General features: G+C 45.8%; 1 protein-coding gene across 1 annotated transcript in view; it reads left to right on the top strand.

The window, feature by feature from the left end:
* Positions 1–755: 755 nt before the first annotated feature.
* Positions 756–21,682, top strand: part of SLC12A2 (solute carrier family 12 member 2) — a 106,821-nt gene continuing 85,894 nt past the window's right edge. The window contains exons 1-2 of the mRNA XM_066603159.1: positions 756–896; positions 3,166–3,816. Coding sequence (XP_066459256.1) covers positions 3,220–3,816 — 597 coding nt within the window. The 5' untranslated portion in view covers positions 756–896; positions 3,166–3,219. The remainder of the gene's footprint in view (positions 897–3,165; positions 3,817–21,682) is intronic.

Consider the following 21,682-nt stretch of genomic DNA (forward strand, 5'->3'; position numbering starts at 1 on the left):
CGCTCACATCACCGGGGGGGGGGGGGGGATCTATATGTGCCGCTCACATCATCGGGGGGCGATCTATATGTGCTGCACACATCACCGGGGGCGATCTATATGTGCTGCACACATCACCGGGGGCGATCTATATGTGCCACACACATCACCGGGGGGGGGGGGGATCTATATGTGCCACACACATCACCGGGGGGATCTATATGTGCCGCTCACATCACGGGGGGGATCTATATGTGCCGCTCACATCACCGGGGGGGGGGGGAAATCTATATGTGCCGCTCACATCATCGGGGGGCGATCTATATGTGCTGCACACATCACCGGGGGCGATCTATATGTGCCACACACATCACCGGGGGGGGGGGGGGGGGTGTCTATATGTGCCACACACATCACCGGGGGGCGATCTATATGTGCCACACACATCACCGGGGGGCGATCTATATGTGCCACACACATCACCGGGGGCGATCTTTATGTGCCACACACATCACCGGGGGCGATCTATATGTGCCACACACATCAACGAAGGAAGCGCGATATGCCCTGTACACATCAGCCAGGGGGTTCGATCTATATGTGCCGCACACATCCCCGTGGGACGAGCTGTATGTTCCGCACGCAGCCCCGTGGGACGAGCTGTATGCGCCCCTCACGGTGCGGCCGTTGTCCTGAGGTGATGCCCCCGCCTCAGCAGCGGTGCCGGTAGTTCGGGGCGGCGTGCAGCGGCCGCGGGGTGTTACTTGTGGGACGCATGCGCCGCCCCATCCACACACACCGGGAGTGAGGAGGCTGCAGTGTGAGGACCGGAGGCCGCCGTGCAGCTCCTCCTCTGTGCACAGCATCACACCGGAACCAGCGCAGCCAGCTCCGAGCTGCGGGCACCGGCCGAGCAGGTAGAGGCGGCGGGCGGGAGGATGGCGGGGAGGCCGCGGGGACGGCTCCCTCAGAGCGCGGGCTGCTCTCTCATCATGGTTCCCAGGGATGCGGCCATGTGTGAGGGGAGGGGGGCGAGGAGCTCACATGGCCGGTGCCGGGCTGGGGGCGGTGGTCACTGCGGGGGGAGGAGGTGCTGCTGCCGCCGCTCTACATGATGGGGCGTCCTCCCTCCTCCGCCTTATCTATAGACGGAACTTCAATGCTGTGCGGAGGGCAGGAAGTTACATTGTGCCCGGGGTACCGCAGTGTGGTCCTGCCAATGGTGCCAGCTGCTGGCAGTGCCATCTACTGCTGCACGACACGCACTACGCTGCTATACAGTACAGTATATACCCGGGGCAGTATCTACAGTTCAGGATGGGGCTGCAGTGTGTTATATACCCGGGGCAGTATCTACAGTTCAGGATGGGGCTGCAGTGTGTTATATACCCGGGGCAGTATATACAGTGCAGGCTGGGGCTGCAGTGTGTTATATATCCAGGGCAGTATATACAGTGCAGGATGGGACTGCAGTGTGTTATATACCCTGGGGCAGTATATACAGTTCAGGATGGGGCTGCAGTGTGGTATATACTCGGGGCAGTATATACAGTGCAGGATAGGACTGCAGTGTGTTATATACCCGGGGCAGTATATACATTGCAGGACGGCGCTGCAGTGTGGTATATACCCGGGGCAGTATATACATTGCAGGACGGCGCTGCAGTGTGGTATATACCCGGGGCAGTATATACATTGCAGGACGGCGCTGCAGTGTGGTATATACCCGGGGCAGTATATACATTGCAGGACGGCGCTGCAGTGTGGTATATACCCGGGGCAGTATATACATTGCAGGACGGCGCTGCAGTGTGGTATATACCCGGGGCAGTATATACAGTGCAGGACGGCGCTGCCGTGTGTTTATATACCCGGGGCAGTATATACAGTGCAGGACGGCGCTGTGGTGTGTTTATATACTTGGGGAAGTATATACAGTGCAGGATGGCGCTGCGTTGTGTTTATATACCCGGAGCAGTAAATACAGTGCATGGATCGGGGCTGCAGTATATACAGTGCGTTGATGGGCTGCTAGACCATGTATTCACACTATTATATACAGCATAAACCATGCTTTACTATATACTGTGTCTAGTGATGCTATACTGTACAGTATGCACTGGTGCTATGCAGTGTACACAGAGCTTTACTATATACTGCGTGTACATGATATATATATAGTGCCTTACTATATACTGCGTGTACATGATATATATACAGTGCCTTACTATATACTGCACGGTGCAGTATAGTATACAATACATGATATCTAGTGATGTCGTACTGTGCAGTGTATATAGTGTTATAAAGTATACAGTGGTGCTATGCAGTATATACAGTGGCCTATACTATATCGTGCATGCAGTATAACACAGTGCCTTACTATATACTGTATGAAATATATCTAGTATTGACGTACTGTGCATTGTATATAGTGTAATACAGTATAGGGTGCAGTGGTGCTATGCAGTGTACCCAGTGCTTCACTATATAACTGCATCTACATGATACAGTATATAATATATGAAAGGGCCTTACTATATACTAGCTGTGCATGACACGGTATACAATATATGGGCTATCTAGTATTGCTGTACTGTGCAGTATATAGTGTCCTACAGTATAGATACTACACCGCACAGTATACACGGTGTTCTACAATACATTGTAGCATATGTTCAGTATGTGGTGTGCCGGCTGCACTGCATTACATGTACGGTGGGTGTCATGTCATGAGCCGGATTGTCACATCCCAAGGTCACGCGGAGATAAGTGCCGTCCCCTTTGTGAGGGCGATGGAGGCTCTGTGGGTCAGTATGGGTTCGGTATAGGGCCGTGGATGCAGACACTCCGCTCTTGTAGGATGTAGTGGGGCCGCTCGCACACAGCTCCTACTTGTCCCTTGATGGAAATGAGAGGCGTCTCTCCACGCCCGCTCCCTCCCTGTCCTCTCACAATAGTCACATTCATGGCTCCTGCGCTCAGGAGTGGTGGTCGGGGAGGGCTGGGTGTGCACGCACTTTGTTAGGTGTATTTGGGTTTACGAGGAGGAGGATCATCAGTGACAAAACACAGCAACCTGGGATGTAGCAGTGTTATCCCAGCCTGCTGGAGCAAGGGAGAGGTGTTGCTAGTGCCCATGCTGGATGAGTGATCCCTCTTGTGTTTATGTGATTACTCCGGCAGGTATTATTACTCTGGTACTCTGACATCTCCAGCGTAGAAGAGACATCACAGCACATGGAAAAGAAGACAAAGTTATCATCAGCCCTGGCTGAGCCAGGGAGATCCTCGGCATCTCTCCCTCCTCCACCATCTGTCCAGGGTGAAGAAGGACTACAAATTGATGACGCCAACGCAGACAGGCCCCTGGGCCCCACTCCGAGTCAGAGCCGCTTCCAGGTGGATCCGGTCAGCGAAGTGGCCCGGGAAGCATCTAGCGGTGATCAAGAACCGCTTCCACCTCCCGCCGATGCCGTAACGCATAGAGGCAGGGGGGGCTCAGGTGGAGAGGAAGCAAAAGGTCGATTTAGGGTAAACTTTGTGGACCCCGCCGATCCTGATGGAAGCTCTCCTGAGATGCCGAGCGGTGAAGGCGGAGGGGGGGTGAGCTTTCAGAATGGAGATACAGTGTTAAGCGAAGGGAGCCTGCAATCTGGTGGAACTGGTCATCACTACCATTATGATACGCACACCAATACCTACTACCTGCGGACCTTTGGGCACAATACCATTGATGCCGTGCCCAGGATTGATCACTATCGGCACACGGCAGCAGACCTTGGCGAGAAGTTGCTGAGACCCAGCTTGGCAGAGCTGCACGATGAACTTGATAAGGTAAGAGCTTTGTCCTCTACATCACATTGCTCGTAAAGCCGTGAACTCGCGCGACCCGTATAATATATTGCTTTCATCTTTCGCGTTCCCACCTTCCTTATACAATTTACATTGATTTTTTTTTTTGCCTTTTGGCAATGCTTAAGTGCAAAAAAAAACCTAGTGTGATGGCTCTTCAGATATGGTGATTGATCTCAAAGCAATGCCATCTGTGCCATCATTAGTAGCCTAAGTGCCATGGCTACCTCACTCCTGAGATTTCCTCAGCTGTTGATGAATTCCCACTTGGACCTGCGGTCCTTAGTAAAACACTTGATGAATCCTTTTTCTTGGCCGCTGTACGACTATTTTTACATCTTCTCAATGGGGAAGTTTTTGCAATACTGTTGGCAATGTGAGTCGGTGTACCTATAGGGGTGCTGAGGTCACCGTCGCATCTGGCCCTAAGGGGACTGAATAACAACCCTGTATATCACACAGTCGGCTCTGCTACAGACTTAGTAAAAACTAAACCTGAGCATGTCCGATGCTTTCAGATATGTGCAAATCTCCCCAAGTAGCCGGTTCCCCTCCACCGTTGAGCCCTGGCCAGTAACATCTGCTGGCGGTGGAGATGTTAAGCTGCTTTGTAGTGCAGATGCTTGCTGCAGCCTGGATTACTGCCACACATAGGTGGCATGCTGTTGCTGGCTTCATGGAGTCAGGAATTTGAAGCGTCAGGCCTGTTACTACAGACAAGATAAGAGGGTAAGGTCACAGAAGACTGCGAAGAGTGCTGGATATGAATGGTGTATATAAATACATACGTGTGCCAGGGGGATGCTAAGGCACATCAGGTAGACAAGATGTGGGCACGCTATAGCAAAAAAAAAAAAATCATGCCAACTTGCAGTTTTACCACAAATTGGCATAGTTTGCAAATTGCTTATTGATGGCTACACAGTTCTGCACTTGTAGAACTACACAACAATTAAAGGGATTTTGACAATACATTTATCACTTACCCAAAGGATGGGGGATACATGTCTGATCTCTAGATGTCCCGACAGCCAGGACCCCCGGCAGTCCTGAGAATGGTGCACCCTGAACGCCCCATGTGAATAGAGAAGTGGTGTTCGCTTCATTCACTTCTATGGGGCAGAAGAACATAGTCGAGTGCATCAATGTCCCATAGAAGTCAATGGAGTAGCAGTCAAGCACCGTCACTTTATTCACATGGGGCATCCAGGGTGCGCTGTTTGTGGGTTTGCTGCAGGTCCTAGTAGTTGAACCCCAGCGATCCTCATCTATTTTGTGGATAGATGGGGAACAAACGGTAAAACACCTTTGACAATCCAAGTTCTGTTTAGCCGCAAAATCATGTGGCTGTTGACAATCTATTTGAAAGCTGCGCCAACCTGCGGTAAAAGCGACTGGCAGCATGTCTATGGACCAGCATTTGTCATTAGTATTCCATCTGTATTATTCTGTAATAATGCGGAGTTAATTCTCTGCACACGAGCGTGGAAGATGCGTACGTATTTTACAAACGCAGCATGCATCACTTGCATCTGTTTTATGGACGGAAAATGATTATTGAAGTCTATGGGGAGTGCCCAATAGAAAATAATACCCCTGAATGCAAATACAGATGGATCACTGATGCTGATCCGTATTGCTGAATACCACACATGCGCTCCTTAGGCCTCCTCCATACGAGTGTATGTGCAGTTTTGCGCACTTCAGCACAACTGTTTTTTGCACATGTACCGGCATATCTTACAGTACTTTTTCAATCTGCAGGCGTGTTCATTTGTGCGCGGCAAACAGATGCATCGCTGGAAATGTGTTCCAGATGTGTTCTTTTTCCAGTGAAATTAGGCAGAATATGACGGATCTCCTTGCATATAGTGTGTGCCCGCCCATTGACTTCTATGGGGACCTGTTGAAGGGCAGAAAAGTAGAGCACGCTGCATGTATTTCTTTTTTTTCTTGCACGACCGAAATGCATGTGTAAAAATACGGAAATGTGAAGTAACCCATTGAAATCAGCAGATTCTATTCTCTACATATCGCATGCATAAACTTTACACACGCACACACGTACGCACCGTGTGATGGATCCCTCAGAGTGTAGTCACATACTGCAATCCTATCTGGTTTCTTGTATGCACAATTGCAGCAAAACTCTGATAAGACTGCAACACATGCCTGTACCCTGAGGTCAGCTCGTAGTCATGGGGAACCATCAGGAATATTGCCATTTGTAGTAACAACCATGTTCTATGCAGCTGGTGGCCCTGGATGAAGGCTGCTCAATGACTACTATTGTGCCACTTATCAAACGCTGCCAGGCTTGCACATGACCTGCGCAGAACCTTTATTGTCACCCATGTCCTTCTTATTAAAGTGTTTGCTGGATGATCGTTGCCTGAAAATCTAAATTTGCACGGCCTAGGATTGTCCCACTTACATAAAGTCTGCGTAGTCCTGGAATTGGCATGGATACCCTGTGTGTGGCACTAACATGATGGGCTCCGGTGACCAGATTTCACCATGCCCAATGTGTTCTCTCCGAGGAGAAAAAAAGCTTTTAGTAAGACTTCATGTTCTTGCATAATTGCTGGGTAGGTGGGAGTATGGGGACTATGTAGCGGTCAGCACCCTGCCCGGTGTGATGTGCCTCCATATGCCTAGACAGTACCACCCTGTTGGCTTCTGTGGGTGCTTTATTTTGACTCTCCACCAGTAGGAAATTGAAGGTAACCGTGTGCATTAGGTCTTGCTAATTGATCTAGTCATTAGTATGAATACATTGTGTGTGTGCATTCTTAGAACAGCTTCTAACTTGCCATTGCATCTCCCCTCCTATACTGCCTGTTGCTTATAGCTGTATAATGTGGCTCTGAAGCTTGTTTGACTGCCTTTTTGATCAGAGCTTACTTACCCCACCCCTCCCCGAGGTCGTATGCAGAAACCTGTCTCACTTGGCTTCCTAGACATGAATCAGAGCTTCCATGTAGGTTTATCTCTCAGGGCAAATCTGTCAATTTTTTTTCTTTTTTTTTCTTCTTTTCTTATTTCCTTAGGCTCCTTTTTAGCAGGCAGGATTGTCATTTGCATGAGTGAATGAGCCGGTGACGTCACCGGCAGCCAGCCCGCCCGCCTGCTCTCGTGCGGCCTGTATAGACAGGTAGATCCATCGTTGATTCATTCAACAAGTATCGTTCAGTGGTTCACATATGGAATGCGAAAGAAGTGAACGGGCCAGCGATGACTTGTATGCCTGCATAAAATGAACGATGAGCGAAAAGTACACGATTCTTGTTCATCCTTGGCTCGCGTTTAGACCCACAATTATCATTCACCATTCAGCTGGTGAGAACAAGGGATCACCTGCTGAGTTCCGCAAGCTGCTCCTGGAGGCTCATTTGCACACAAATGAAGCTGATAAAGTGCTAATGGGGATTAGTGCCCATTAGTGGTTTATGCAAAATGATCACTAAAACTGTCAATCTTTCAATCGTTTGAAAGATTGTCTTTGTGTGTAAATGAGCCTTAACGTTCATAGAGGAGATCTCCATGCAAACTCGTTCGCAAGTCGTTCAAATACGAATGACTGACTTTACACCTGACTACTTTTGATTAACCAGGAACTATTTTTTTGTATCACTTGTTGCCCTGTCTGTGACCTTGTTTACACTGAAAGAGCAAATTCAAAACGATAGTCAATCAAGCGATTATTTGGATGATTGTCTTCACGGACGAGAGCAAATTACCTCCAAGATTCTCGGGTACAACTCATGTCGGTCAGCACCCCGTTTGTCTGCTGCCCAATGTACAGGATGCCACACATTAAATGTTCTATTCTCTTCTCGTGTGAGATTTGCACAAGATTGGGACATGCGTGTGTGTGTATATATATATTTTATTTTTTTCAAACCATTAATCTGAGCGCAAAACTGCTCGTGTGCAGGTTCTTTTCCTGTGCGATTTCCATCCATATTGCATTTGGATGTAACCCCCCCCCCCTTAGGAATATCGCCCCTGTGAATAAGCCCTAAAGGCACCTGAAGTTATAATCTGTTCATGTTAATGGTAATTTCGTTACATACGTTGAGCTGAAGTAGTAGAGCACAAGTGTTGGTTTGCTCACCCCTAGTTTGTGTGAACGGGGTTTATTCATTAATCCTGTGGTCATACCCCATGCCAACAAGTGAGACGTAAGTAAAGTCTTCCTTCATCCATATCTGTATGGCCTCTAGAGCTGGCCATGCCCGTTACACCAGTTATCTTCTCCGACCTTATAATAGACATGCCTGCTCAGCTACATATCATACCAATGCAGCATCAATATCTTCATCTAGATGGCTCATCTACAGGAAATTGGGTCACTGGCTTTCACACTTCTAAATCATCCGCAAGATGCTATCATTCGTGAAGAAACCCTTCCAGATTTGCAGCCATTATTGTCTGTTAGCCCTGCTTACATCGTGAAAATAGGCTATTAAATATCCCAAGCCGCATGCATAAAAGTTTAATGGGTTTTCCCATGGCTTAAAATTGTTTCCCAACCGCTCTGTCCTTCCTGTTTGTTCCTGACCAGGACATGTGACTGCTGCAGCCAATCACTGAGCACAGCAGTGACCTTCTATAGCAGTGATTGGCTGCAGCAGTCACATGTCCTGGACAGAAACAACCAGAAAGGACACAGTGCTTGTGAAGCATTTTTTTTTTTTTTTTTAAACTCGTTTTATTGAAACATTGTATTTTGTACAATAACTGAATAATAAAAAAACAAAACACTTTTGATTACATCATTAGCTCGTTACATGTATGTCAAGTATTTTAGTACATTCTATTAACATATTTGTTTGTTACATTTTTCCCTGATTTTGTGGTTTCTTTGTGGTGCCGGTGGAGGGTGTGTTTCTTTTTTTGGTTTTACAGATTGTTTCTAGGCGTTGCTATTCTCATCAAATTATGGAATTGGTCCCGTGTATGCACCATACCCGTTGTCCCACACCATCTTTCCCACACTTTATTAAACTTTTCAGGGCATTTTCTGTTTTTGTATACAATTTTTTCGTATGGCAGAGCGGCGTTAATAATGTTCTGCCACTTTGTGAGTGTCGGAGGGCGTCTATCCATCCAGCGTAGGGCTATTGCTTTCCGGGCGTAGAATAGTACCCTTGTAAGAAATATCCTGTCATGGTACTGCCATTGTTCTTCGTCTAAAAGCCCCAACAGGCATACTGCGGGATCGTGTGGCACTGGTATTCCCAGTATTTGTGTTAGAAATTCTATGATCTCTCTCCAGTATGCCTGAATATCTACGCAATTCCATATTAGATGATTAAAGTTTGCATTAGGTACTCCACACCGGTGGCAGCAGTTGGTGGTTATCCGGTTCATTTTATGAAGTCTGGTTGGTGTTAGGTAGCACTGATGTAAGATATATAGTTGTGTTAGTTTGTTGTTTGCCGCCGGTGATACTGTGGTGTATATGGACATTGCTGTCTCCCAATCCTCACTAGTGAGGGTGGGAATAAGTTCTCTCCATCTCTGCATTACTGACATTGGTGTGTCGGGTATTTTAGCTTGCAGTAGATGGGTGTACAGCACTGAAATCAGGCCTTTAGGTCCTTGTGTTCGCAGTATGCCTATTAATGGATACTGGGAAAATGTTTGTCTGGGTCCTGGAAACTGTGCGGTCAGTGCGTGTCGGAGTTGCAAGTATCTAAAAAAGCTCGCCCTTGGAATCTGGTACCGTTCTTGCATTTGTTCAAAGGAAGCCAGCGTTTGGTCGCTGTATACATGTTCTAGTGTGGTGACTCCTGAGTTTATCCAGAATTGTTTGCCTGGCAGATTCATCAAGTGTGGTAGCGCCCTGTTGTCCCATAGGGGAGTCTCCAGGGGAGTGTTCTCCTGTCTAGTTAATGATTTGCATGTCCGCCACACGTTCACTGCCAATCGGTGGATCGGTAGCATTTGTTTGGTCACCCATCCTGGTTTTTCCAGAAGGATCCAAAGCGATGTCTCCTCGAGGAAGTACATGAGATGATGCTCGGAGTTAGGGAGAGGCGCGCCCGACAACCAATGGCGTATATACCTAACCTGACCCGCCAAATAGTATAGTTTAAAATCTGGCAGCGCCATTCCCGCAATCTCTTTAGGACGCTGCAGGGTATCCAGACGTAATTTGGCTCTTGAGTTTCCCCATATAAATGATGTTATTAATGAGTTAGTTTTTTTGAAGAATTTCTGTGGTATAGATGTTTCTGTGTGCTCTAGGCTATATAGGTATTTGGGGAGTATAATCATTTTTATGAGGTTTATCCTGCCTGCCACCGATAGTGGTAGGGTACTCCAGCTTTTCAACTTTTGTTGCAGAGTTGTCAGTAGGGGAGTGATATTTAACTCGAGGCTCTGAGTGTGTTCTCTGGTGATATGTATACCCAGATACTTAAATCTGGGGGTGATTTGTAATTTACAGAATACATCTCCCGTCAACCATCCCTCTGATCTTAGAGGCATAAAGGCGGACTTTTGCCAGTTAATACATAGGCCTGAGAAGACTCCAAACTTATCTATTAGGGATATGGCCAGCGGCAGGGTGTTTCTAGGATCTGACATATATAATATTATGTCATCCGCATACAAGCCTATTCTATCCTCTCTGGGCCCTATCTGGACGCCTTTGTATGAGTTATGTTGTCGAATTCTCAGGGCTAGAGGTTCGATTGCAATTGCAAATAGAAGGGGGGAAAGTGGGCACCCCTGTCGGGTCCCCCTATGTAGTAGGAAGGAGGCGGAGGCCAGGCCGTTTACCGTTACCCTGGCGGTCGGCTCTTTATACAGGATAGAGATCCATTTTATAAATGTATCTCCAAACCCGAATTTACGTAGTACCTCTATCAGATACCCCCATTCGACGGAGTCGAACGCTTTAGCTGCGTCTAATGAGGCCAGGGCCCAGTCTGATCTCCATCTCCACCCCACCTGTGTGATTACCTGTGTTCTTCTAATGTTGTCCGATGTCGATTTACCCGGGATAAAACCAGATTGATCCGGATGTATAATTTTCCCTATAATTTGGTTTAGTCGGATGGCTAGTATTTTAGTGAGGATTTTGTAGTCCGTATTTAATAGGGAAATAGGCCTATACGAGCCACATTCCTCTGGGTTTTTGTCTGGCTTAAGAATGAGGACTATGTTGGCCTCCAACATCGATTCCGGGAGGTGGCTCTTGTCAAGGATGTATTCGTATAGGGTAAATAGGTGTGGGATTATTTCCTTTTTGTAATGCTGGTAGATTTCCACTGGTAGCCCATCCACTCCCGGAGTTTTGTTCTTTGCCATCTCATTTATTGCTTCTTCAATCTCTTCCACTGTAATGGGAGAGTCAAGTAAGGACTTATAGTCCTCCTGTATTTCTGGGAATATTATGTCGTTTAAATAGGTCTCTAGTTCTGCAGGTGTGTAATTGACTCGTGATTGGTATAAGTCGTCGTAGAATTGTTGAAATCTACCCATAATTTCTTTCGGGTCTGTAAGCATTTCTTCCTCAATTGATTTAACTCTTAATATGATTGGGGGGGCAGTTTCCTGTCTCGCCATATAGGCAAGTAGTTTACTGGATTGATTTCCTTGTTCAAAAAAGGACTGTCGGGTAAAGAAGAGGTTCCTCTGGGCTTTCTCTTTCAGGTATAGTAAGTAGTCTCTGCCTATCTGGAGCCATTTATCTCTTTTACTGTCTGTGGGGTCAGCTACAAATTCTCTTTCTAATTGTTGGCATTGTTCTGCTAAAAGTTCACCCTCCCGTGCCGTGGCTCTTTTGACAAATGATATTGAGGACCTTAAACAGCCTCTAAGGTATGATTTAAATGCCTCCCATACTAAATTTATATCTATGTGTGCCTCGTGTGCTTCATAATATATCTGGATCTGGTCCGGCATGCGGTCATTAGGTCCAAATAGCGAAAGCCAGAATGGGTGTACTCGTGGTCTCTTGATTGTGATTGGGCCTGGGTTTTTAAGGGTCATGCGTATTGGTGAGTGGTCTGAGACTCCCCGGGGTAAGAACTCTATTGTGTCAATTTTAGGGAATAGTGAAGGGGATCCGAATATATAGTCTATACGGCTGAGAGCGTGGTTGTGGGCTGCATGACAGGTGTATTCTTTTTGTTGCGGGTGAAATATTCGCCATAGATCCAGCCATCCCGTTACCGAGATAATAGAAGCCAGACGAGTCCTGCTCGCGTCTCCCTCCCTCCGAGCACCACCCCCAAATCTATCCATGGTGGGATCCATTACCATGTTCATGTCTCCCATGCAGACGACTGTTGTGTGAAGCATTTTTTAAGATTTGGGAAACCCCCCTTTTGACAGCTTGTCTGTGCCCAGGCCATGCCAGCCGCCCAAGGAATTCTTTGTAAGTCAGCCCTTATGCCTCTGATTGCCGCGGATGGTGTCTCTTACATAATCCACGGTAAGGCAAAGAGGCTGATGACCTGGGAGTCAGTCTTGCCATTACATGCGCTTTCGTAGTTCTGCTTCAGAACACCCCATGATTAACAATATGGGTGCAGGTAAAGCTTGTCCGAATGACCCAGCCCATGTACAGACAGACGTGAGACAGAGGCCTGTGTTTTGTGGTCCCTTGATTATATTACATAGCCTATATCTGTATTGTTTACATGGGGTTTGGAGAAAGAATTACCAGGCAAAGCATTGTTCCTATTATATAAACTCTTTCATTACCAAAGCAATGTTATAAGGTTATTGCAGGTTTCTTTAAGTGGGTAAAGCCCAATTTACACGCAAAGATGATCGCTCAAAATTTGTTCAAAAGATAGGTTGAATGACGGTTTTGAGCAATCATTTTGCATAAACTACTCATGGGCACTAATGCCCATTAGTAGCTTCATTTGCATGTAAGTGAGGCTCCCTTATCTGTATGCAGATAACAGCCAGTGGTATGTTATCTGCATACAGCTCCATTGTTCTCCCACAGGACAGCAGCTGAAAACAATGCTATCAGCGCTCCTGTGGAGAATCAGTGTGCGTTCCCTCCTATCAGCTCGCCAGCCAACGATGGTTGTAATGCTGAACTAAAAATCATTGTTCAGCGGAAAAGCAACTGATGGTAGCATTTACACGCAACGATTATAGCTCAAAAGACATCGTTTGAATGAATTTTGAGCGATAATCATTGTGTGTAAATGGGGCTTTACTCCAATAAACGGGATCATTGTATACTAAGGGCCATGTTCTAATTTACCCCATGGAAACTCATCAGCAACCTTTTTAATTGGATTTAAGTTTGTGTGTGGTTTTTACTTGAATTAGAAGTAGGGTCTCCCCCCAAGATCTCACTTTTCTGTGGCTCTACAGTGCCAGAACAACCGTACGAAATAATCCATCTGTAATCCATGCATAAATGAAGACCTATCCTTCTGTATGAACATCGATTCCTACCTTAATTACATTAGACAACTAAATCCCCAAAAGTGTCCTCCTTACTCGTATAAAGGTAAAACACCCTGCAATTTCTGAGAACATCTAATTCATGAAATAGTAGAATTATGAGAGAACAGATGTTTGCAACCTGTTGGAAATGGACAGAAAACGTCTTTACGAATGTTCTTCTTTCACGTGGTCACTTGTCTATTTACCTTACATTGGATCAGAGTTGTCCAGTAATGATGGGTACAGCCAACGATCTCATGCGTTTTGGGCCTGCAGGACAGAAGGATCTGACATGTAGGATTTTGACACAACTAGTCCTTTTTCTGACAGACGTTTATTCTCTGTTTCACTAGAGGGAAAAGCTTGCATGCTCAGCCGAGCCAAGTATGCATTTTCACGGTGGAGTTGGGACAAATAGTTGGCAGAAGGAGTCTTCAGCTGACAGCTCTCTTGTATGTACAGTCAGCTTATGATACCTGCTGGGGATAAAACTGAGGACTATCATGAACAATGACGGACTGTCATGGCTAATATCCCATCCTACTTCTATTTCACCGCGTGTATTTTCCTTGAACATTTTGTCTCATTAGACCTCTTCGTCATCCTCTGTTTAAAATCAGTGGTTATCCCAGAGGGATAGGTCATCCGGCCATGTACAACGCTCAAGATAATTTAGGCAACACATAACTGACACATCGGATCTTGATTTCTGAAAGCCATGTGCACATTGTGAATCTGCTCTCATATGTAACAAGAACGGGCACCAGTGGTGGACCTGCCAGTTCTAGTGTTTTCTGGAGAATGCCAATCGAGCTGCCTAGTGCTGGGCTGTGAGCATGGGTCCCACTACAGGTCGTTGGGCCCATACGTGACTCTCGCCGGGCCCGTTTCTAAGTTTGGTCAGAAAGATGCGGAGCAATAGCTGCCTGGAGATCATTTTATAGGGCTCTGGCAGTGCTCGCCCTGTTCCTCCTCAGACAAACCGGCTGCTATCTCTCCTGATGCTGGGTTGATCTCCTGTCCGGTGTTCCCCATGTCCTGGTATCTGGTCCAAGCTCTTGAGAATGCTGGGAGACACTGTAAACCTTCTTGTCATACCACGTGTGGATGTGGCATCCAGAAGGAACAGGATGAAGGCTGCACCAAAGCAGATTAAGTTGATTCACAATCGCTGAGGCTTCCTAACTGGACAGCTTAATATCCCTGAAATATAAGTGAGTTGGGACTTTGGGCTGCCTGTCCACGGGCGTTTTAGCATTGTGTTCCCCGCGGGGAACGCAGTGCACGCTTTCCTTAGCATTTCTATGGAAAGCGCATTCCCTCCCGTCCACAAGTGGAGAATCATAGTGATTCTCTGCTCGCGGCCGGCAAATCACAGCATGCTGTGAATTGCCGCAGTTCTCCGCGGTCAGCCTATCTGTCAGATTGGCTCACTGCGAAGATCCGGCTGCTGGCTCCTGCTCCCGGGCGGTGGCTCACGTGGTGGATCTCCGCCCTGGGATATCGCAATGCCCGTGGACAGGCAGCTGTTACGCTTACCCTTTAAATTTTTTTTTCAGTAGTATATTTACACTGTAGAAAAATGTGGGTTGAATGGCTGAACATGTAATGCCTCGGGGGTTCGTGAGGAGCTTTTTACTGTGGCTCACAGTGGGGGACATCGCTGTGTGAGGAGTAAAAGCCCTAATGGGGTTAAGGAGAATGCAATGTGTTCATGAAACCACCCCTTTTAAGTGCTACAGTTGTAGCTGCTTTGTGTAACGATGACTAACCCGTTCAGCACTATAAATACCGTTTGTTACTTACCATTAATGACCATAAAATTATATGGATTTTGGTGTGTCTTTACTTCTGACCTCTCACCTTAATTCGCCTTAAGGGCATGAAGAGACTTGGGTACCATTTGGCATGCCTGATGCTTGGCTCTCTTTGAAGATAAGCCACCGGGGTTATTTGCCAGTAGCTTATTTCTTTCTCCACACAGAGAACACATACATGGTTTGCCGAACCAATTGTGTATAAAGGAGGTGGGATTAATAGCTGTCGGCCTAAAGCTTTTTTCGACAATGGCTGTCCAATGTGTGTGATCAGCTGTAGAATAGGTTTCATATCCTTGTCTCCACTACCCAGTGGACTACCTGTGTCCTGCCTTAAGATGGTCATCTAAAGGAAAGGGGTCAGCAGCACATCAATATACCAATTTTGGGAGGCGTTGAAAAGATAAATGCTCAGTTTAAGGATTCCGACTCCCAGATCCAAATCAATACAGTGCAAAAAAGTGTTTAGAGCAGCATATAGGGGCAAAATATTTTCATCACATCAACTTGGATGTGTCTTTATCATTTCCACAAATAACAGTCACTGTCTGACTTAAGATGGGGCAGGAGATGAAGAGCACACTGAAACGTCAATGTACAGGCCATGTCAGATCTCAAAGATAATTGGAGTCTAACTATATATACACTAGATTTCTGAAAAATATTTCAAGGTGTTTTTTTTATTGGTGACCTGTCTTCAGGGCAGGTCATCAATAAATGATCGTTCATGGCTTGCTGCTCAAGTTCTCTGCCGATCAGCTAATTCCCTATGATATAAACCTGGGCCACTGCATTGTGGTCTGTGATTTCTGCTTCCTTCGCTGTCTGTAGTGACAGCGGTGCTGGCAATCAGCTGATTGGTGGGAATCCTTAGTGGCGGACCCCCAGCGATCATGTATTCATGACCTGCTCTGAGGATAGATCATCAGTAGAAAAAAGTGAGAAAACCCCTTTAAGATTTATTGGCTGAGAGCATGTATATTCCTTAAGTCCCTTCTTTTCTATTGAAGTCCTTTCCTTCCTGCTCTCGTACAAAGTCTTTAGGAAACCAAATACTTCAAAGTGACCCAAATGACCATTTTCTATGTTTCGCAGCATACATTTACCACCAATTAGATGGGACAACTATCGACTGAATAGTCTCTTGAAATACTCGCTACTGCGAATTGTTTGTGAATGACTTTATGTTCTTCTACACAGAGAAATAATCGTTCACCTGTTTTACGTTTCGGTCACTACAGCGTACACCGACCCGCAAAATTATTGGCTAGTCAAGGAGAGGCAGACAACTGCCTGCTTACACCAGATAATTGTAAACCAGGGACGAAACAAAATGTCTAGCGAATTTAATTTTCGCTCATCTGTTTGGCCATATTTACACGAAACAACTGTTTGCTTATAGCCAGTTATCGGGCTTGAGCGTTCCTCAGAAGGCTCGTTTGTCCTACAAGCAGGCTGTTTAAAGGGACCAACGATCACCCAATGCTTGTTGGTTAATTGGCTCTTTCATGCAAGCTTAAAAAATACTCACTGATTGATGGAATATCTCCCCGTGTGAACAGGAGGATGTACAGCCGGCCTTTGGGGACGCACGATAGCTTTAACAATTGTCCATCTCTGTAGACCGATTCTCGACCAGTGTAAGACCAAACGCTACTGGTGCAGACGGACGTGTCCGGTCGGTGCTCGTTACATCACCCAAGGTCTTGGTCTGCGTAGACTCAGCATTACATTCGCTCTATCCAGCAACTCTTCAGATGATGGTTGCCCTGTGTCAGGGCCATCCTTAGCCTGTATATAGAATACGGCGTGAGCGTCTTTTGTTGCTGGCCATGTGTGTTGAGAATGAGATCGTGTTCTTGGTCTGTAATTCGTGTAAGCTGGCAGGACGTTGCTGTACCCGCTCTAGGTGTAGATTCCTCAGGTTGAAACCTAGCTCTTTTTCAGCTTTTCCATTAGTTCGGTTGCATACTGTGTATCTTGTAAAGCGTGACTCTACTGAATCTGTTGAAAGGATGATCTGACAGAACAGATGGTAGATAGTGATATTGCGAAAAAGCTGTGGTTTCAGGGAGCCATGAATAGGCTTAGGATACATTGCTGCAAATGATCCTCATACATCATTGAAATAGAAATATTCCTTATTCTAGATTTTGGAGGGTCGTGCCGTCGTAAAAGAAAACTACATGTAAAAAAACTATAGATGGAAATGGAAGTAAAGGAAGGCTGTAGGTGTCGGGCACCTGCTCATCCTTCTTCTGATTCTTGCCCTAGTCAAGATATATGTAGGGGTCGTCTGCCAGTACCAGCAGCTATACCCTATACCGACGATCCCCATTCAGTGACTCCCGACTCCGCTGGGTCTGCATGGCGGCTTGTGGCACAGCACATGTCACGTGGCCAAAGATTGCACTATAGCCCTTGTCGTAGCAACTTGCTAGTCCTCTTATGAGCCTATTGTCTTACATTAGATTGTGATGTAGCAGGGCCATGGTAAATCTTTGTCGCACTCAAGGATGCCGTGTAGTCCTAGCCTAAAAATGTGTCTCCATATTTGAGTTTAATGTGGTTCCCGAACATCCCTCAAAGTTGAATGTGGCTCACAAGTTATATAAGGTTGGGGACCATTGCTCTAGACCTTTCTAGTCCTGTAGCGTAGCTCATAGGCATTACAAAGTGCTCAGAATTGGCTACAATCACATACTCAGAGTGCTTAAAGCTTTCTATATGGTTTCACATAGGTCTGCAAGTTTTTAAAGGGATTTTCCAGGCCCCCAAAAAACTATTTGACCTATCCTTAGGATAGGTCATCAATAGTTAATCACTGGGGACCTACTTCTTGGGATCCCCAGCAATCACCTGATCGCCTGGCCTGCTGTCAGTGCAGCTGGCTGTACTTGTGTCACAGAGGTCAAGAGAAGAAATACCCTGTCTTGCTTCACTCCCATTGAAATCAATAGGAGCTGAAGCCGGCTATTACATTTCTGGCACTTCTGCCTCTGACTGGAGTCTAATGCAGCAGTGTAATAGCTGATTTAGCTCCCATTGATTTCAATGGGAGTGAAGCAAGCTAGAGCGCTTCCTCTCTCAGACTCCCTCCACTTGAGACATGTGCAGCCGTCTGCTCTGACAGTGGGCCAGGAGATCGACAGTGGGCCAGGTGATCAGGTGGTCGCCGGGGATCCTGAGTGGCGGGTCCTCAGTGAATAACTATTAATGACCTATCCTGAGAATATGTCTTAAGTAGAGATGAGCGAACGTACTCGGATAAGCACTACTCGTCCGAGTAATGTGCCTTATCCGAGTATCGCTGTACTCGTGCTGAAAGATTCGGGACGCTCCGCTGCTGACAGGTGAGTCGCAGCGGGGAGCGGGGCAGAGCGGGCGGGAGAGAGGGAGAGAGAGATCTCCCCTCCGTTCCTCCCTGCTCTCCCCTGCAGCTCCCCGCTCCGCAGCGCGTCCCGAATCTTTCAGCACGAGTACAGCGGTACTCGGATAAGGCACATTACTCGGACGAGTAGTGCTTATCCGAGTACGTTCGCTCATCTCTAGTCTTAAGTACCTTTTGCCTAAAAACCCCTATTTAAGCATGTACAGATGACCCTGAAATTGCCAGAGTTTGTAGAAACCAGAAATGGACTCCCATTTCCATTCTCACCACTTCTATAAAGATAAAACTATATCTTTTGTCCATATACCACAGCGCTATAAAGATTAACACATTGGTATCTGACTTGTAGGCACATTGCGGAAACTGTTTTCTAACTGTAATGATGCAAATTTTTATCAGATGTGCATCATATATTGAGAAATGACAGATGTGACCTTGATACACGGTATTGGTGTAAGTCTTACAAAAACATTGCAGCGTGGTGTAGGATGTAGAGTACAGCGTCTGGCCACGCTAGCAGGCAGGAGTTTGCCCTTTGGTGTAAATTATGGGTCTCCCCTCTACTTAGATGACCGACTGTATTCTGGTGTATGAAATGTTTCATATGATAGATGTCTCAAACTCCCAAATATTAGCTGAACCAGTATTAAAGGGCCACACTGTCAATAATAACTCAATGCATTATGTAATGACACCCCCAGGATTTATACCCTTAGTTATTCCTTTCTCTCTGACAGTTCCTGGAGTCCTTTTCCTTACTTGGCTTTGTGTGTTCTCAAAAAGTCACTTTTTCAATTATTGATATTTCTGTATAATGGAACTTCATGGACTGTACCACACATGCTTTTCATAGGGGACGCTGAAACTGGTATCACAGTTACTGATGATGATTAGAGGCTCCTATCACACAGTTATAATGGAGGAGATCACAGTTCATCCTCCCTGACTGTATATGCATAGATTTTAGCTTATTTTGGTGATTATAGAAGCTAATGACAATTACAGTGTCCACCCAGCAGGCAGGGATGGTACTGTCTTTTCATGGTCATGTGATACTGTGGTTTGCTTGCAAGAAATCAAAGATGTTTTCTGACAAACCTCAGACAGGAGGCTGCACTGTGTGGAAGTGACTGCTGTATATATGAGATGTCCAGAGTGTAACGGCAAATTAGGTGACTGGTACGGGGATCCAAAACATCTATTTTGTGGCCTTTTTAGGAAGTGCTCTTTGAATGTAGAAGGATGGATTCATAGTAGCATTTAATCTGTTTCTGCGTTCATTTTTGGAGCAGGTAGATTGCATTAAAACGTAATGGATCCATTTTTATCACAAATAGAAAGCTTTCCATTTGCTGCTTCTGCTCTTTAAATGGAGTAGTAGTCTGCAGTGCTGTTTGTTCTACTTGTTTAACCCAAACAAACAAGTGGCACAGAAGCAAACTGAAAGGGTTCCATTGCTTTCCAAGTTTTAAAACTCCACTGAATTCAATGGTATTAAAAATGGATCCTTTTTATAGCAATGTAGCGCTAACCATCCATCATCATAATATTTTATATTGTCAAACGCAAATACGTAAGATCTTTACTTTTTCAATGCTCCATATTAAATATGGAGAACCTATTCGTGCGATCCGCAGGGCGGTGGAGTCTTCTCCCCACTGATCTCCTCCAGTCCCCCGGGTCACCTTGCCTCCAGCCGGCCAGATCCTCCTCTTCTTGTTATGGAGCGTCCATTCTCTGCAGTCTTCTTCCGGCAGGTCAGTGTAGGTTACATGCCTGTGACGTACCGTTCTGCCTAGGAAGGAATGCCGAGCTATTTCCGAGACTGCACATGCGTGCCGTCTCACCGCGAGTGTTCACATACTATTGCATAGAGAGCATGCGCAGTCTTGGCACTCCCTGCTAGGATGTGAATGCTATGTTAGAGTGCTGGAGCGTACATTGCTCTGCACGAAGGAGAAGATGCGGTGGGAAGACTGTCTGGGGAGGAATAGGTAAGTATAGAATTTTTTGTTTTGTAATGACAGAACCCCTTTAAGCCAAACCTCTGTATTAAAATGGTAAAATCGCACTCTTCATCACCGTTATGATATAATACCATAAGATATTCACAGAGAACATAAATATATTTATGGGAATATAATCGCAGAACACAAAACGTTACTGAATTCCTATAAAAGGAAATGTGCAACAAATTCTGCACTGAATATATATATTAATTACATATTTTTTTTAAATTTTTTTATTTTTTTATTAAAGCCAGAATCTGTACACTTCCAGCGATCCCACAGCGGCGGCGATCTGCACCTTTTTCTGCTTCTCTGGGAATACATCTGGATTTTGTAGCACAATGGGAAATTAAGAGATTACACAAGAGATCGAAGGCCTATTATACGGTTTATTGGCTTTCTATCGCCCATTGTGTGTATTTCTCTATATTGGCTTGTCTAACCCTTTTGAAAGATTTAGCTCTTGCTACACATATCAGGTTGACCTCAGAATTAGTCGCCAAATGCTTGTCATTAGTCTTTCAGATTTCCTTGAGATTAGGAGAGGAATGTTTTTGAACAGTGTGAGTGGAAGTCTGGCTTCTGTCACCGTGAGTCACCCTGGTAAAGGATAATGCGCTATTAACCCTTCCCACTCCACAGAACATGTCTAGCAGAAAATATCACATATACTCCTAGGGGGAAACTAGAGTTTGGTGGGCTTTACAATTGTATTGCTTTTTTTTTGACTGGGTGTTAAAGGGGTGTTTTATATCTGCTTCTGAGAGTGTTTATGCAAATTATTTTCTTGGACAAATGTTCCCACCCCGCCCTGCAATCCAAAAATCGCTTGATCAAGATGCACTTTGCCTGCAAGTGCCATGTGTTTTTTCACATTACAGCTATTGGAAGAATGTGAGATATTTTAACTTTTTGCATATGTAAAACGCATAGTGATATTTAAAGTGCAATTGCATCGCAGAATGTGAGGATGTTCAGTAGAAAACCTCACTAATGCGGTCTTATATCGCCAGCGATGCATCCCACTCACTTGGGGTATTGCTGTAATATTGCCACGTTGCTTAAGGGGGCAGCACCTGGTTTGGACAATTCTGATATTGGGAGTACTGTAACAAGCGCCTTGATGTGATTGATGGCGGATTGTCCCCTGACGGTGGATGATTACGTCAGTGAACCTACCTAGGGGTTACCGCTTATGA

This window comes from Eleutherodactylus coqui, chromosome 5, assembly GCF_035609145.1.
Source record: "Eleutherodactylus coqui strain aEleCoq1 chromosome 5, aEleCoq1.hap1, whole genome shotgun sequence".
Lineage (NCBI taxonomy): Eukaryota > Metazoa > Chordata > Amphibia > Anura > Eleutherodactylidae > Eleutherodactylus > Eleutherodactylus coqui.